The sequence below is a fragment of the Semicossyphus pulcher genome, unplaced genomic scaffold (genome assembly GCF_022749685.1).
Source record: "Semicossyphus pulcher isolate SPU_LCO1_2020_fin unplaced genomic scaffold, fSemPul1.0.p SCAF_7, whole genome shotgun sequence".
NCBI classification, from domain to species: domain Eukaryota; kingdom Metazoa; phylum Chordata; class Actinopteri; order Labriformes; family Labridae; genus Semicossyphus; species Semicossyphus pulcher.
This window is the reverse complement of record NW_027211748.1, coordinates 28908546-28927994: the sequence shown is the minus strand read 5'-3', so window position 1 is coordinate 28927994 and position 19449 is coordinate 28908546. Positions and strand designations below refer to the sequence as shown.

The following is a 19449-nucleotide window of genomic DNA, read 5'->3' as shown; positions in this document are numbered from 1 at the left end:
CCACCCTTCTGGCCAAATGTCACAGAGACTCAGAGGGAGAGGAAGGAGAGATGTTTTGAGGTAGATATGCAGATTAGGACTGTTTCTATCAAAGCTGCATCGCCTGAAAAGCTTACATTCAGGTAGATGTGTATGACTGAAGTCATGTTAAATGAGGTGGTATAAAAGTAATAAGCTATTTTATATATATTCGTCTTTAATACGTTATTTCTTATTATAGGGTGGAGATGATATCATTTTTATTTCTAACATACATTGTTGTATTTCTTAGTTATTCTGCTCTCTCCTTATCTCACAAATCACACAGTTTAGTTGCAAAACTTTCTAAACTGTGGAGCTGAATTAAGTTCTTTCTGATGCACCGGTGACGTTTGAAGCTTGGGGCGCCATCAGTCACGTGACAATCTACCTTCAGAACAAGCTCCGACACCTTGTATTGTAACGGTGTGCTTCATGCAAGTGAAACCAGCTTCAGAGCTTCGGTATCATCTGCCCATTTCTAGAAAATGCCTACAAACAGAGCTTCACTCAACAGATCCATCTTCATGACAGCTGAAAAAAATCCATCCATGAATGAAGAAAGAGACTACAGCCGGAGATACACTTGCTTTTTAACCTTACGTGCGCGTACACAACCGGCTGCCTCATGAATTTAATTTTTCACATACTTATCGATGCACAAAGGTTGACCCGAAAATACCTCTAGAGGGCACACCAGAGAGCTCAGGCTGCATGCAACTACTGTATGTGTGGGGTGTCAACAACAGACATGGCATCACTCGAGGAGGTTACTCAAGTTGTGTGCCAATTCAGGGGCTGCAGCCTTCGAAGGAGGCGGTCCACGGAGCATGCTCCATTCATAGCCTGCGTAGGTGTTAAGGCCGAACTGAACTGAGACGGTCTACGGAGGATTTCCTGTTTGTGTCACCAGCTGTTCCCGCCCTTACCCTTGCGTCACCAAATGCCGCTCCTTTTGCCTAGCAACAGGTAGCTAGCGGGCTAACTAGTTAGCATAACTAACGTCGAGTAAGTTAACCTATTATTAAAGATAAATTGTTTCAAGGCCCTTGTGTAAGGCCAGCTATTCGATTGAGCTGAAACCAAAAACGTTAACATTTAAAGTTGTTAATTCCTCAGCCGCTCAAAAGTCCGCTGTTTCGTTTGAATTGCCGCACAATGCATCTGGGGATACGTTGGGCTGCAAAGGATGCATTTGTTGGCCACATCTGAAGGAGCCTTCAAACTGGGACAGCCTTCGATGGGCTTCTGGTCTTCAAATACAGCCTTTGAAGGCTGCAGACCCTGGACTGGGATACAGCTTATATTATTAATTCTAAATTCTCAGAGGCCAAGTTACTAACAAAAGTCCGTAGCCAGCTCAGGCGACTGATGACCGGTGGACAGAACACACCCATTGTTGTCCCTGCTGCTGTGTGGACCCTGTCACGTCCCCTCTGCCTCTACACTGCCCCTACTGTTCATGTGCAGACTGCATCTCTTTTGAGGTCGTGCACAGCCGACGCTCCAACCAGACGCAGGGAACGCGTAGGAGCCATCATGCACATGCGAACGCATAATTAAAAGCACGTTTATCTCTGGCCTCTTGGTTGGAAACCGTGGAAGAAAGTTTTATAAATGCGCCTTGAATTAGATTTTTTGTCTTCATTATATTTCCCTTAAAACCCAACGGAATGAAACCTGGAGGAAAGACCCATCTGTGTTTGGACTAAAAATGTGGCCAGTATTGATAAAGTCTTCTCAAACAAAGACATTCAATTTCCCACCATCCGTTCAGTCTTTGGAACTCTGGTTATTTATTTTTCCTGAGATGGAAACCCAGGTGCAAGGCTTTGTGTCTTTATACCCTGTGAGTCGCCCCTGACCTGGACTATCAGTCTACCGGTTACATAACTCAGATGTGTTGCATCCAGCCTGGCGCCCACAAATCCCTGACACCTTCCGCTGAATCCCACCGAGCCTCCAGGGCTGGCAGCTGCATCAAGTAATCCACACACACACACACACACACACACACACACACACACACACACACACACACACACACACACACACACACACACACACACACAAGCACAATCACTTTCAAAATGAGGGCAGGAGTGTAACCAGGTGACCCACCACGTCCACCACTCGGTCACAAATCAGACGACTAAATGGGTCAGCAGCCAGGACTGCATGTGTCTGCTTTTAAGACTGAGCCGGCTTTTGTGAAGACCTTGTCTCCAGGTGTTGCTGAGAAATCATATTCACATGAACAGGACGGGAGTAACGGCCAGCAAAGTGCCAGGAAACTATAATGTCATAGTGAAGTTGACCTTTAAACTTTGACCCTTATCCTGTTCAGGGTCGCGGAGGGCTGGAGCCTATCCCAGCTGCCATTGGGCGAAGGGCGGGGTACACCCTGGACTGGTCGCCAGTCAATCACAGGGCTGACACATAGAGACAGACAACCTTTCACGCTCACATTCAAAATCTTCCATGTCTGGCGGATTCATTCTTGAGCTATGGCAGTGCACAGTGAGCTTGACCTTTGACCTTTAATTACCAAATTCTAATCGGATCATTACTGAGTCCACACAAACGCCGTTTTAGGTAAATGAAAACGGATCTTTTGTAAAACTCTGTTTCCGCGGAGACGTGTAGATAGGGTAAATGGCGTTTTTGGCTCGTGACGTCAGGCTGTGCGCCTCACAAAGGAGGCTACATTCTTTTCAAAATGACGGTAATGACTAAAACAGTGATGCTGCTAACCTCGCTAACAGGACTTTTTAGATGTTTACACATATATAGAGGAATAACTCCGCTTGGCTATCAGTCCACACAGACATCGAGGAAGGGGGAAAGATATTTTCAGACTTTTGATTGGCCACGATTTTCTTTTTCTTCTTTGCATGACTGGTTATATCACCGGTGCTGGTGTGGCCTTCTCATGACAGCGTTTCTGTTGTGTTTTTGCGTTTTCATTTTGATGGGGATTTTTTTTAACCGTGCTTGTGTGGATGGTTTTTGGAAACAGAGGGAAAAACTCTCTCTCTCACAAACTCACTCCCACCTCATGAGCTAACCCTGTTCACCTGTCCATCTCCAGTCAAAGCAGTACGTAAGCTTCTCCTGCCCTCTCGCTCCAGATTGTTTTTCGCCTTCTCATGCAAGACTCTCCAGCACTCTTCTTCGGAGTGATTCCCATTGGCGACCTTGCCTGCCTCCCAGGAACCAACGCAGCCTTCTGTCCCCGACCACGAGTTCTGCCTCAGCGTTCCTGGTTTCTGTCTGCCTCTCCCCTCGGCTGTTCTACTGGCGTTTCACTTCCCTGTGGTTTCCTGTGGCTCAGAGACTCTCACCTTGTCGCCACACTCACTGTGTGCAACACTTACCTGTTGGCCCCTTGAATCTCTGCCTGGCCTCGACTTACCTTCTTCCTGCTCCCTACTTGCTTGTTAGCTTCTACTGGGTGCCTGCCTGGTCTTGGACCTACTGCATCCTGGACAACGTCTCCTCCCTGCTTCTTCACGGTACCTTTACCCTCCTATAAACTGTTGAGTGAGTGCCATCACCTTATTGCACTGACCTGTCTCCCGGTTCGGCTCACCCAGCCCCAGCCCTCAACCCAAGGACTTTAACAGCTCTAGCCTGAAGTGCTATTTCTTGCCTGTTTGCTCCTTTACCTGTCAAAGCTGAAAATAAAGTCTACCAATGGTCCCTGCTTTCAGCGTGCTGCATTCAGGTTCCCACACAACCTGTTGAAGATATCGTCTAAAGCTCCGGAAAGATGCGGCTTCAAAAAGGTCGAGAAGAAACGTAAAGGTCCAAATTAAGTTTTGCACGACTGCAATGAAACCTTACCCAAAATATGTGACTCGTTTTCTTATTGTATTAGTCATTTTCAGCACTTTCTCTGTCCTGGAAGAAAGGTGCTGTGGGAGATATAAACACTTTCATAATGTCACCTGTAAAAACTGTGTGTGCTCAGGCTCCACCAAGTGGTGAAAGTTTAGAAGTAAGGATTTTAAAGCATGACAAACTCATCTCTTACATCCAGGAGGAGACATTTTCATGGCGTGTAAATCTACGATCATTTAGTTTGCAGATGCCCAGTAGATTATGGACAAAAATATGTATGACAGATTTTTTAGTGAGAGCATTTAAGCATAGCTTATATGTTAATTCCACAAACCAAGAAATCAGCTCTGAAAGGAGGCAAATTTTGCTTCCAAGTTAATGCTTTCAAAAATCAGATTTTATAATATTTTTGAGGCATTATACAGAAATATATCTGTGCTGTTCTCTTTATGCAACAATTCAACTTTATAAAAGTATTTGAAACAAACCAAGTTAACCTGCGGTGCAGTGCTCTTGTCTCAGTCCAAGTTTTTACCCGAGTAAAGGTGCTTGTGGGTAAAATCAACTCCAGGTCGTCACACTCACACACACTGACAGACTGCTCCACCTGTTTCCTCAGAGATTAACTATCACAACTTTATTCTTGAAATCGAAAGAAATATTTTCCCACGCAGTGTCCCGAATACTCCTCGGTAGTGAATCGACTAATCCTTCATGTAAACACTTGTTTATCACAAGGTGACTGTGTGATTTGTGTCCTGAGACGGTCACATGGTTCAGTCTCAGGGAGGATCAGATTAGACAGTCATGTGTGACCAATCAGCTCTGCGCCGACTCAACAGTCCAGTGAACATTCAGGATGACTGTGCTCTCTGAAAGGATGTTGTTCTGGGTTTACGACAAACCTGTGCATCCATCCAGTCCATGCAAGAAAACTGTAAAATAGGGTTGTCAAAGTTTTCAGTACTTCCATACTTTGACACCACGTGTTTTAAAATGATATGATCTGTTATTTTTACATTCGATAGCACCGAAAGGTAGCAAAGCTTTAGAAACAACAGATCTACAGTCAGATTTTCAACACAAAGCTGCTGCGAACAAAAGAGAGAGAGAGAGCAGCTGAGGTCGAGCGACAGACAGGAAGGCAGAGTGAGATTAAGATGACGGTTTTTCTGGTGGATCTGAAGAGAGCAATATAATCTAACAATCTCAAAGATTTCCATGTAAACATATGTCTGTTAAGTCACTATCTATCACCTAATGAGGTAACACAATGGTGATTGAGCCGATGGCCCACTGTTGATGGAAAAAAATCACAAGCGGCGCCCAGTTAGTGACGCGTTTTCCATCAGCCAGCAGTGGTTGGTCTGCCAGAGAGGGTAGGCGGAGCTAAGCGGCTGCTTTTCCGCTCTCCGCAAGTGTTGCGAGTAAACAGTAATCTACTATGGCTGAACAAACAAAGAAAAGATGGATGACTACAGATACAACTTCAACAAGAAGTGAAAATCCAAAGAAGAAGAAACAAACTCGACGCTCAGATGAAGCAAACAGTCTGAAAAGTGAGTTAGAACCGGAGCCAACCGTGGACGTCACACATGCAACACTGTCTGGATATCTGGGAAGTGTGCTCCCGCAATTACTGTTTATCACCATAGGTGCCGCCAAAGAGTACAAAACTGAAATCTTCAAGATTAGCACTTTAGCCATATAGCTAGTCAGTCAAACTACAGGTACAGAGTTCAGATTTCCCACACCATCCTGCAGCACGAAGCTAAGCTAGTTAGTTAGCATGTTCACATTAAAGGATTTCAAATTTTAAAAAAATGCAACTGCAATCTTCTTTTATTCATCTTTTTGAGGTCTTTTACCTTCCCTTATATATAAGGTGCTTCTGTGCCATTTAGGTTAGCTGGTAAGCTAACCTTTTAACTCAACCAATAAGATGACTGCTGCCGTCAGAGTAGATCTGCCTTTTCAGAAATGTTTCAAGAGTTAAAACACAAAAACACACACAAACACGCACTTTAAATGCACTTCAGTTTCCTACCTTGCAGTCATGCTGCGCCATAAATGAGCTCCTGCGGAAAAGAAAAAAATGTATTATTTATCATCATCGAGTAGGTCCAATAATAATGACAGTGAAATAGCTTTTAAAATACAGCTGCTCTGCAAAGAGATAATGAATAACCACACATTCATAAATGTCTTCATATCTGCTCACGGGAAAGGGACAAACACAAACTGCTGACTGATAAATCTTGTTTATACATGTATGATGCAGCATGAAGATGTCCCTTCACCAGAACCAAAAGGCCCAAATCATTTCAAAACAGCCCCACACAAGAAGTATGTGGACAGGAGGACATTGTGTTTTTCACAGTACACTTAGTATATGTTGTGCAGGAATATTTTAATCGCCTGAAGGACGAAACGCAGCAGAGAAAAGCTGCTCATCTTTAGATGCTTTAGATATAATCTGTGGCAGCGGTGTTGCTCTCTGTGCCTCTTCTATCACAGACTGTCCTTCATTCCTGAATATGTTTGTAAGTGGAATACGACCACGCTCTGTAGCTTTAACACAACAATCTCAGAAACCATCATCATCACGATATATCCTCTGGAAGCAACGTCGAACATTTCAGGCATTCCGGTGTAGCCAGTGTTTAGTGATAAACGTCTTCCAGCCCGGACTTCATCTCGGTGCGCTTCATTGTTTACAGTCCAGTTAGCAGCTCGAGAAGCGACCGTGCGTTCAGACCAAAGTGGTCTGTCCTCAAGAGGAGAAGAAAACTACTTTAGCATGACAAGTTTGTTGAATGGAGGGCGGAGCCATCATTTATGATGCATTCAAGGAAGTCGGGAGATCTAAACGCTGAACAGCCTTGGCGATACAGCGTCAGGGGAATTTGTCTCAAATTGAATGTTTGATCTACAACAGATTGTTAGCTGAACTTGCTGCAGAGGTCTGTTCATAGAGATTAATAAGAAGCTAAATTGTTGTCAGATGATGCAGATGGGAGTCAGGACATCACCAAAGCCTGCTGATACGTGATTAGTCGATGCTTCTCGGACTACAGTTGTACTACAAACAGAAACCAGAACACCTCTTGTACTAAAATCTGGCTGCCTAATGATTCTACATTTTTATGTAGAATCTGTAAATAAAGATAAACTTTCATCTAACGACAATATAGCCTGGTCAGGTAACTTTGGACCGGTTTGGAACGGTTAGCGATAAAACACTTCCGGCTTCTTTTTCTGTGCGCTGCATTGTTTACAGTCCGACTAGAAACTTGAGAAGCGAATGGTCACTCTCTAAAGATAAGTGCTGACTCAGGGCCCGATCAGACAGAATGCGTTTTAGCAACAACAAAAAAGGCATTGCGGTGCCTGCGAAACGCGCTCTGTCTGATCGGGCCCTAAGACATGGAAATAGAAGTCCTTTATCATTCCTCTGGATAATAGGAAACTACAGTGAAAACATCTGACATAATGTATTCCTCATGTGTGTAAACAGGAGGAGTAAACTGAGGTCAGGCTGACGAGGGACCATCTGTGACTCTTCCTCATGTCAGACTCGTCCTTACTCATCAGGCTAACGAGGCGCCATCAGGCTGAAATCATCTGAAAGTCTGTGATGGACTCACATCTGACGGCTCGGTAAACTGCTGCCAATTCATTAAGTTTGTGATTTCATAAACTTTTAATCTGACAAATACTTTCTCAATTGAATGATTCATCTTTTGGACCACCAGTTTCTTGGAACACCAGAAAATCAAAAAAAAAAACACATCATAAAAACGCTTGTTTTGTCCAACAAATTGTCTAAATCCTACGCTTATGCAATTCAGTTTAGAGTCCTGCAGGAATGAGCCCTAACACGTGGAAATAAATTTAGCATTTTCTCTTTTTTAAAAAGGTATACAAGATGTTACCTGTGGATCTGGACTGAGCGATGTCTTTGGCGGTCACCGTGACGACCAGCAGAGCCAGCAGGACGGCCGTGAGGCTGTATGTTCGTAAAGGGCTGAAGGCCACGAACCTGAAGAGAAACAAAACATTTACTTTTGAGAAGGCTACTGCTAACATGTTCGTAGTCCAGCCGGTGAGGGAAGAAAATATTTAGTAAATTATTTTGTAAATGCTCAGACTTTAAGAACTAAGTATTTACTTTTCTGTTTTTTATTAACATATAAAGGTTTAATTTTTTGTTCTTTACATCGTTGCAGTTTGATGCTTGTAGCAAAGTAGGAGCTAAACTCTGCTGTACTAACAGACACTTAAATATTACTACCCATATAATGTACACTTTAATATGATTTCTACTATATCTTATATTATGATTTAGTCTTCTTAACTGTCTGCATCGAAATGGTGAAGGATAACAGAGGCCTTGCTTGTGCTATAAAACAGTGCTTCTCACTGGGGGTCTACGAACCAAAGCCTGGTGGTCCGCGAAATAATTATAATAAATTATAAAATTGTGTTGCATCATTAAAAACTGCATGTCTGCACATGAGGACCATTTGCGCCAATGAAAGACCATATTGTGTCGATTACTCCCACCCACGTTAGCTTTGGACCAATAGAAACTGATATGATCGTGACACATGACGTCAATCTGTCATGAATCACTCAGCTCACTCAGGTCACAACGAACCGTTCCTGCTGCTGTCTTACTGCTGTTCCTTTTCTGAAAGCTTTTAAGATCAGTTAGCTGAAAAGTATAAATGCTGTCACGTTGAGTCCACAAGCAGTTTGAATAAAATGACCCTCTGTTTTTTAGGTATATAAGTGGTATTAACATGATTCAAACTGAAATGTCTTTCTGTTTATCTCTATGAAACAGGTCTGAAGTATTTAGGTTGATCAGTTTTACAATACAAATAGTTCCAATGGCATCTGAGAGTGCAAATGCTATCTAAAAGATCCTTTAATATACTCCACTTTACACACAAATATCAAAGAAAACGTATGCGTAAATGAAGCCTCAAGCTCGGGATCTGGCTGCCGCCATCTTGGTTTTCTGGAGCCAGAAGTGACCGTATTTGGATGAGAGGGTGGCGCTGGAGAGGAGCGAGGGGTTGGTAAACGGCAAGATATCAAAGCTAAAGAGACTGTGGCTGATCCGTTAGCTGCTGAATGAGCAAGTTTAACTTCGTGTTTCCCACAGAGGAGATTCTGTTTGTGGTGGTGACTGACTGCAAGTGTTTATTTATCTAATCTATTATAAGTACTAATAACTTCTCATCACTACGGTCTACTCCGGGTAAAAGACAACAACAATGCTGACTCCCATGACCCAGCCCATGAATAAATAAATGTATGATAAACACTGAACAGGCTAACAAGCCAGGTATGGCCAGCACAGTATACCTTCTACTTACTGCTAAAAATATATCAGTAAAACAATACTAGAATTTAACTCACTGAAAAAGCCGGAGCACAGACGTCTTTGACCTACAGATGGTTTCATAAAGCGCACAGAGAGACAGATCATTTGTCTGATTTTTGCATGAAAAATCGTCAAAGGGCTCCAACAACACAAACACAGTGAAGCCTATACAGACATCAGAGACGGATTCATTTATCACTAAGAATTAAAATTGTGTCATGACATGTAGCATACTGTGGGAACAAGAGTTGTTCTGTTATCAGTTACAGCATAAGATACTACCCAACATGCACTGATCCAGGGCCATAACCAAGTAGACCACAGAAAATAAACATTATTTTTTAATTACACTAGTATTTTGCCGATATTCAGTTCTCGAGTTGGTTTAGTGAAGGATAAATAGGCATAACGTAGCCCCTGAAACTAATATTGTAATTATATACCATCACAGACGCCACTGAGAACATCTCTTCTGTACTATTTAAAAATCCTCCTTTTCAACCTGGCTTGAAGGAAAGTTATAGTACTTTATGTTTTAAAACACAACAGACAGTGGACATTTTTTTATTTGAATACCTTTAGACCAGCAAACATCAAATAAAATCTCCTTCCTTGTGTTTTCTTGTTCATTGAAGGGACTTTGTTCAGATGAAATCTTGGCGAGTGGTCTGAGTCTACATCTGGATATTATCATGAATTTATATCTTATTTAACAAATGAGAATAATTTCAAACTAACAGGATAAACTCCTTCCAAACCTCTGATTTGACGAATAATACAAAGAAATATATAAAATATAAATATAGAATATACATATTAATACAAAATGTTTGTAACTGTAAAGAAAAAGTGATTGTTTGGCCTTAAAAATCATCAGAGATTTGCAAAGATCATAGAATAGTAAACTTAATCGTTATGATGTTTAACTGAAGCTCAAGGTCGATCTAAAGTTCTAATAATTTCCTGTAATAAAGAGGAGCTCAGTGTTATTATGATGGGAGTGTGAGATATCCCTGCGTCATGGTGCCTACCAGAACACCGAGTTGGCTGCAGCAAACAGCGCTGAAGTCCTGCACGGTCTCTGCCTCCAGTTGACCAGGCCGGTGAGACGACACCCTGCGCGGCCGGGTGGCGTCTCCTCCCCTTGGTGGGCCCGGCTCAGAGGCCCCGGGGGCCCGGCAGCCTCCTCCCCGCCACCCGCAGTTTCTGTTTCCCGGCTCCCCAGCATTGGACAACGACTGGGGCCCCTGCACTCTGCCGCTCCGCTCCTCCAGCAGAGATCCGCATCAAGTTTACGGGACTGATTACGATTCTTTTTCCGGTGTTTGGCTTTTCAAAATAAAAGTCACCGCATTTTTCTTTGCCAGTATAAGCGACTGTTATTTGTTCACATACATATAACTAATGGAACTTCATAAGAATGTCAACATTATTTGAGTTTAAGCTCTAAATATAAGTGACAATAAACGCCAGTAGACTACAGCACTTTAGCAGTGGTGCCCAATCTGGTGGTAGGAGCTGTGTTCCAATCCAGGGGCTGCAGCCTTCGAAGGAGGCGGTCCATGGAGGATGCTCCATTCATAGCCTGCGTAGACCGAACTGAAATGAGACGGTCTGGTCTACCCTTGCGTCACAAAATGCCGCTCTTGTCACCTAGCAAGAGGTAGCTAGCAGGCTAACTAGCTAGCATAACTAATGTCGAGTAAGTTAACCTATAATTATAAAAATAATTTGTCTCAAGGGCCCTTTCGTTTTCTTAAACATTTGTATCTCCAGCTATTCTATTGAGTTGAAACCAAAAATGTTTATATTTTAGTGTATTCCTCGGCCGAGTAACAGTCCGCCATTCCGTTTGAATTGGTGCATAATGCATCTTGGGATACGTTGGGCCGTAAAGGATGCACCCGATGGATCCTTCAAGGCCCGGGAAATGGAGGATGCATTTGTCAGCCGCATCTGAAGGAGCCTTCGAATTGGAACAGCCTTTAATGTGCTTCTTTGACGCAATCGGCCTTTGAATACGGCCTTCCAAGGCTGCAGCCCCTGGATTGGGACACAGCTAGGGACTCCTGAAAGGGGTCACAAGTTAAATAAGTGGGGTACAGAGTTGGTAGAGAATAAGAAAACATTTTGCCATCACAAAATTTCTCTTCAATAATCACATTTTCTTTTTAAATACTTATTGATTTGATACCTATTTTCAGTAACTAAAAATAATATACATTTGAAGACATTAAATGTGACTTTAATACTGCATATGTAAAGTATTTGTTTTACTTAATTAAATCAAATCCACAAAATGTCCAGCTGACTTGTGACAACTGACATTTTTTTAATTATTTGATCTATTTTATTCTGAAAATCGTCAAACTTCCGGTCTCCTGTCCCATTTTTTCTGACTTGAAGCAGCTCGAGACTTCAGCTGCTGCTTGTGTTGTTGTGGTTTAGGTCATTGACGTCAGGTTTGTGTGTTTGTGTGTGTGTATTTATGTGAAGTAAGAAGGCTTACGGTAATAGTCCACGGGAGAAAGGCACGATTAAAAATCCAAAGAAACATGACAAGGTCCAAAACAGACAAAAAAACACTCTGAAGAACACTGGGAATAAAATGAGAAAGAAGTCCAAACTGGAAACTGTGTGCGGGTTTGATGAAAACAAACTGGCACAGAAACAAGGGAAGACAAAATACAGAGGGAAGGTAATCAGGCACAGGTCAGGCAATCAAGGAACAGGTGGAAACAATAAGGGCGGGGCACACAATCACACAGACAAAGGCAGGAAGTAGAGGAGAGGGAAGGGTGATGACAAAATAAAACAGGAAATGAAAACAGTAAACTAGGATACTGTATGACAGACAGACAGACCACTGGGCTTCTTGCTACACATGACAGAGTCAGAGTGAACCTGTCTTGGGGAGTAACAGGGCAAACTAAGGACAACAAAGAGGTAATGACCCATTTTACACTGCTGCCTGCTCTGGACCTGAATCAAGATCAGAGCTCAGAGCTGAGCCGTGATCTCCACCGGTGACCTGCTCCACTTTCACTGCCGGGGCCGCTCCTTCACTGCACACAGGTCCACGCGGCTCCTCCCGTCAGAGGGCTTCCCCACACATATGGAGCCTGATCGGAGCCTGTGGTTTGACGGATCCACTCAAGGCCAACTTACCAACTCCATGACAAATCCATCCCCTGTTGAATACAGTGTAGTATGGTTATAATCTACGAGTAAAAAGGGGTTGCATTGGAATTTTATTGTCATAAGACTATTCTATTTCTAAGGCCAAGAATGAACTTTTATTTTCAAAGGTACAACCTCCTTTTTCCGGTGCACTACAGCCCAGATATGTAACTTTAAGAGATAAACAAAAGAACCATTTTTGGGTTTTTGGGTTTTGGGTCTTGCAGCCCCTGTGGACAAAAGCAATACGCCTCTTGCTGCAAAGATCTTGTTCTGGCTTATGTGTGTTCATTTGTTTTAGAAGCAAGTGAAAGAAAGATGTAACTTCTTTAAAACGCTGGAGCCTATCCCAGCTGTCATACTAACCCAGGGCTGACACACAGAGACAGACAACCTTTAAAGCTCACATTAACACCTGTGAACCTAACGAGCATGTCTTTGGAGAATCCGAAGAGATCCCACACATGCACGAGGAAACACGCAAACACCACCTAGAAAGACCTTCACCAGACAGAAGATTCGATCCAGGAACCTTATAGTGAGGCAACAGTGCTAACCACTGTACCACCGTGCCGCCCCATCCTGCAGGACAGACAACATTTCAGGCTCTCATTTATAGAGTCATCAATGAACCTCACGAGCATGCCTTTGGACTGTGGTACCCGGAGGGAACCCACACATGCACGGGGAGAACATGCAAACTCCACACAGAAAGACCCACTACGTCCAAACCAAGAATCAAACCCGGAACCTCCTAGCTGAGAGGGGACAGCGCTAACCACTGCACCATCGTGCAGCTCACATCATACATTTAAAATAAAATATATGGTCCCACTATTCATGGGAGACAGACATGGGAGTACAGTTTGGTTTGTATACAATTGGCCACAAGAGGGCGCTCCTAAAAAAGACTGAGGATATCATGGTATATGAGTTTTCAAAAGGTTTAATATATATATTGTTCAGGCCAGGTACTTGTTCTTTTTAAATTAAATATTGATAATTTATTATATTATTAACAGGCATAAATAAAGACTTTTATTTATGTGTAAATCTGTCGGTTATTTTTTGTTTGTGCTTTAAAGAAAACATGAATTGTACAGGATGTGCCATATTCAACCTCATGAGAGAGATGAAACACTGTACAGAGAACACACACACACACACACACACACACACACATACAGTGTCTCACAATCCATTCATATGTTTAAAAGCATGCATTCACACACAATCAAGCTCATACACACACACACAGTTACACGCTAATTTATTGCAATGACGTGCACACACACGTTTGCAAACATGATCATGCAGACACACACTCATTCATGTTTTGTTGTGCATGCACACCCACACATCATTAACAGAGAACTAAAGATGTTAGAAATGTATGTGTGTGTTTATGTGTGTGTATGGCCGATGTGTGTGTGTGTGTGTGTGTTTATGTGTGTGTATGGCCGATGTGTGTGTGTGTGTGTGTGTGTGTGTGTGTGTGTGTGTGTGTAAGCCGCTAATTGGACTGAATTTCACTGAGCAACAAAAGATCAGGCTCGAAAATTCCAGCTCGGGTTTGTACAGGCTTTGCTTTGTTGTCCCTTCGCCTCTTGTTTGTTCTCTTCTAATGCTGTGTTAACAGTTATCTCTCCCTCTCTCTCTCCCTCTCTCCCTCTCCCTCTCTTTCTCCCTCTCTCTTTCAGTCTCTCTCACTTTCTCTCTCTTTTTTCATGCGGCCCATGAAAGGCTTTTTTTGCCCCAAACGAAGCACCGTTACCCCAACTGCTCAGAGGCCAGAACTCACGAGGGACTTCCCACATCAACTCCCAAATCTCTCTCTCTCTTTGACACACACACACTCACACACAAATTGCAGGAGCCTGTTGGACGGCCACAATGAACCCCAGACCTTCATTGGAGTGGACTGTTGTCACCACCTCTATCTATGGGAAACTCGCCATGTCCCTCGGTGCTGCGTCCGGACCTGAGCTTGTGGTTGGATTTCTCTGTTGATCGTGAGGAAGGGTAGGGAATCAGGGCAGGATGATGATCGAGCTGCAGAGCACTGAAGATGGCAGCGGTGGAGTTGGACGAGGTGGTGGCCACGTGGAGGTACTGTGCACTGAGGAGCTGGAGTGTAAGATCTGCTACTGTGCCTACAACCTGGGGGGTCGCAGGCCAAAGGTGCTCGAGTGTTGCCACCGTCTGTGCGCTAAATGCCTCGCTAAGATCCTGGATCTGGGTGAGTCGCCTCCCAACGCCGTGGTGTGCCCGTTCTGCCGCTATGTCACCCGACTCCCAGGTGAGGCGGTGAGCAGCCTGCCAGACGATTGCAACCTGGTGGCAGCGCTGACCCTTCATAGCAGGAACCAGAGGAACATCCAGTTCAACCAGGACACGACAGAGCTGCTCCTCAGCCCCAGGCGCCTGAGCTCGCTGATGGGTAGCAACACACCTGTGACATCCCCTTCCTCCTCCTCTTCCTCCTCCTCTGCTTCCACCTCCACCACCTACTCATCCATCCGGGGCTCCCCTAACTTTGTGGTCATTACCATCATGGAGCCTCCGCCGGTGCCTGCAGCCAGCCAAGAGCTCCACCTCCACCGCCAGCCACGTGGATTGCACACATCAAACCGGGGCTTCCGCTCATCCAGTCTGGACTCCATGGCGTCCATCACGCAGAGGTGGACGGTGTGGAACTGTGCGGCCCTCCTGTGCCAGACCTCAGCCCGGGCTCTGGTGTGGGTGCTGGGGCTGCTGTACTTCAGCTCGCTGCCTATGGGGGTCTACCTGCTCATCATGCAGAGGACGACGCTCGGGGTGCTGCTGGTGAGCCTGGTTCCTGCCAGCCTGGTCATGATCATGGTCTACGGGTTCTGCCAGTGTATCTGCCATGAGTTGTGGGACTGCATGCCGCCGTAATGGGACCAGATGAATGGGTTTGCTTTGAACATGCCTGACAATGGATCTTCCAAGTTCACTAATGGGGATGTTACTGTGTAACTGACCGTGTAAACACTTCAACAGGAGACAGAAATGTTCCCTTTCTTTATCAAAGAAAAGAACATAATGTACATAACAAATGGAGCTCACAGTTTGGAGCTTTTCTTTATTATACATGTTCATTTTGTGCTTTGTTTAGCTTCGTAGTCAACTAATAAACCCTAGCTGAAACTTAAATCCAAATTCTGATGGAATCTGCTAAAATATAATGAATAGTACGTTACTGTTTTAGTGAGAATCCTGAAGGTATTAAATAATAACAGTCTCTGAAACCTGATGATCTGATGTGTTCAGATTGTAACACCGCCATAAATGCTTCACTTTAAGGGGCATTTCTGTATTTAAAACCTGAGCCCTATTTTATTTTATTGGGATCAATCATTTGGGGGCAAATGCACCTGATCAAAGCTCGTCCACTAAAAGTTCTTGTATTTGCCACAAACAGACTCAGACTGTTATTCTAAGAGTCTGACAACATTACAGAAAGGATCCCTACAAAGACCTTTCTGTTAAAGAGGGAGACAGCTGTTACATCTCTCACCAGAGTCCATTGACAAAAGCAGTAATTTTGCCTTGCAAATGGATGAGTTGCTTGTCTACTTACTGCGTATCAGTTGTATTGTGTGTGTTATTGTGTATTCGACAAAAACTTTTAACCACCAGATTCAAACAATAACACAAACGAACAAACAAAAAGAATCAAAGCAGTGGTGGGGTGAGATTAAAATGACGTTTTTATGGTGGATCTGAAGAGAGCAATCTAACAGCTGTTTCTGGGTTTAAAGTGATAATCTCAAAGATTTTCATGTAAATAAATGTCTGTTAAGTCTCTATGTATCGCCGAATGAGGTAACACAATGGTGATTGAGCCGATGGCCCACTGAAGGAAGCCTTTGCATTTGCAGTATATTATTACAGACTGGGTGTCTGATGCGACATTTGTGGAATAAATCCAAAACGGCGCCCAGTTAGTGACGCGTTTCCCATCAGCCAGCAGTGGTTGGTCTGCCAGAGAGGGTAGGCGGAGCTAAGCGGCTGCTTTTCCGCTCTCTGCAAGTGTTGCGAGTAAACAGTAATCTACTGTGGCTGTACAAACAAAGAAAAGATGGATGACTACAGATACAACTTCAACAAGAAGTGAAAATCCAAAGAAAAAGAAACAAACTCAACGCTCAGATGAAGCAAACAGTCTGAAAAGGAAAGCGACCGTCAGCCAGGAAAATCAGGAGTTACAACCGGAGCCAACCGTGGACGTCACACATGCAGCACTGTCCGGATATCTGGGAAGTGTGCTCCCGCAGTTACCGTTTATCGCCACAGGTGCCGCCAAAGAGAACGAAACTGAGATCTTTGAGATTAGCGCTTTAACAAAACATTGTTTTGTAACAAAAACATCTTAGTAGAGATCTTTCCGTAATGTTGTCTTTTAAAGCACTTTTAAAAGATTTACTTGATTGTGTGCATTTGCCCCAAAGGATTACAGCCTGTGTCACCGCTGCCGGTTGAAAACAGTCTGCAGGAGCAATTCTTAAAATTTTGCTCATAACAGTTATTTAGAATCTAAAATACGTAAAAACAGAGCCTAGCTTTAAAATACCAGAATTCCCCTTTAAATATCACAAAGTCTTCAGAGTCCTTGAAGTCAACATGAACATCGCAGGGGGTCAACTTTGGACTTTCTATGCTTAAAAAAGGAAGGTCAGTTGTCTCATCACAGGGAGGAGCCACGAATATAAATAGGATATAAAGTAGTTTGGTCCTGATATAAAATGGTCACCAGTTAAAGCCTGTTTAAAGTGCTTCTTTGAACTGCAGAGCTCCTCCTTAACGTTTGTTGCTTTAGGTGTGTGGACATTTAGGTCATGCAGGTAATTTCACTTTCAACCTCTTTGCAGCCAGAAGTGCTGTCATAGAAAATAACACACATTTGCATGACAATCAGTCAGGTTCAGATTTTCCAGGTTATTCAATTTGTTTTGTTTTGGTGAGTTTACAGTTAAAGTCCAAATAAAATGTAACGATGTCAGTTCTCTCTACAAGGACGCGTTTATATTTTCTATATGAATCATACTTTTTTATTTAGGAGCATAAGTTTAAAAATACACAACACGATTACCAGTGAGTTCAGCTAAATAAATACAAAGACATCAGGAGATGTTCTCTGATAACAGAGTATGGTATGATTATATAATATAAGATTACACTGACTCTGACTATGATATAGCTTAAAGCTGGGCCTCTGATACTAATGAAAGACACAGTATATAGAGTAATAAATGTGTATAAGCTTAGATGTTATAAGACTTTGAAATATATTCTCAGGCTCACCTTGAAGAGGCTAAAGCAGGTGCAATCAAGCCTCTTCGATGTGGCTGAAAGTCTTGCAGGTGAATAATTCTAATACAAATCTGAAATTAAAAGTAATTGTAAGAGAAAAGCAGGAAAACAAAGAAGGAAACCTTCAGAGATTGTTAAACGGCACTGAATTAATGCAGTGTATTGTGTTATTACTCATATCTCATGCTTTGTGAGGAGGTTGAACCACCAGAGGGCGCTGTGACAGCTCTCCCCTCCCCCCTCCTGCTCAATGGGACATCCTGCACTCACAGTTAATATCCAGTGTCCTCACTCAGTTCGTCATACATTGATTGTACAGAAGACAAGTCTTTGTGTCTATGTCATATAAAAAAAAAATGCTGTTCAAAAATAAATAAATAAATAAAGTCAGTGAAGTTGCAGCAGAAAAATGTCAACCAGAATCCCTTGTGCTTCAACTCCGACCGCTGCAGCTCAGACTGCTGGATGATACAAAGGCTGCAAAGTCAAATGAAACTGTCAGGCTCTCATTACTGGAACTGTGCGACGTGCAGACGTGAGGGCCAGAAAAGACCTCTGTGGGGGACGAGCTGTGGGCCCCATGTCTCCCACTCTCTGTGCTTTGCGTGTGTGTTATCAGGTAATTTGTTGCTTTGTGGTAACTCAACTAACCTCTGATTTATGAAATATGCACCATGTAAGTACAAAATAAACCCAAATATTAAATCTTTAAAAAATAGATATCTGCCTCAACTTTACATGATAATCCAGGTGTACCATCAACGTGAACAACAGTGCCTCTATTCGCCATATTGACAAGGCAGTCATTTTCCTCAAGCTTAATAACTGTTATAATTTACTATAACTATGTTCCAGGTCTCCCCGCGCATGCGTGGGTTCCCTCCGGGTACTCCGGCTTCCTCCCACAGTCCAAAGACATGCTCGTTAGGTTCATTGGTAAAATTGCTTGTAGATGTGAACGTGAGCGTGACAGTTTGTCCGTCTCTATGTGTATGCGCCCTGTGACTGGCTGGCGATCAGCCCAGGTGTGACCCCGCCTCTCATCCAATGACAGCTGGGATAGGCTCCAGCCCACCTGTGACCCTGAACAGGATGAGCATTATGTAGATAATTGATGGATGTGGTCCAGGTTGCAAAATTGATAAATGAGGAGGAGCTGACACATCTTGATCATTAAAATCTTTCCAATTCAGCAACTGAAAAGTGAGAGTGTAAATCTCCAGAGACACTGGGCCGTATTTGAAGTTAAGATTACATATTTGATAACCCATTAGCTGCTGTTGCACAACAGCTTTTGTCGGCTTTTAAACATTATGAATCAGTACTGTAAGGTAACAAATAGTTCATCCATTTAAGTGTCAGAATCTTTTTACTGTTAGCTGCTCGAGGTGAAAGTACTTTGAACTTTAAACTGTAAACCGTTGGGTAGTGTGGTGGCTGGGTGAGGGTAGCCCTAATCTCGCGACACATCGCGGTTAGCTGTAAAGGATTTCTGTCCAACACTTCCTTTTCTGTGCGCTGCATCATTTACAGTTTACAGTTCTTATTAGTGTTGGGAATTATGGCTGTTTGAAGGGAGCCGGATCTTCTGGCTCCGTTCCTTTCGCGGGCGGCGTCGCAAACGTGCCTGCACTATATTCTCTCGTGTCAACACACGCGCATATTTAAAAGTCCGT

General features: G+C 43.3%; 2 protein-coding genes across 2 annotated transcripts in view; one reads left to right on the top strand and one right to left on the bottom strand.

The window, feature by feature from the left end:
• Positions 1-10484, bottom strand: part of retreg1 (reticulophagy regulator 1) — a 32946-nt gene extending 22462 nt beyond the window's left edge. The window contains exons 1-3 of the mRNA XM_069685579.1: positions 10288-10484; positions 7797-7903; positions 5909-5939 (exon numbers count right to left, since the gene is read on the bottom strand). Coding sequence (XP_069541680.1) covers positions 5909-5939; positions 7797-7903; positions 10288-10484 — 335 coding nt within the window. The remainder of the gene's footprint in view (positions 1-5908; positions 5940-7796; positions 7904-10287) is intronic.
• Positions 10485-14479: 3995 nt separating this feature from the next.
• On the top strand, positions 14480-15355 carry rnf182 (ring finger protein 182). Its single transcript, XM_069685545.1, has one exon. The coding sequence runs from the start codon at positions 14480-14482 to the stop codon at positions 15353-15355; it is 876 nt and encodes a 291-aa protein (XP_069541646.1).
• Positions 15356-19449: the final 4094 nt, after the last annotated feature.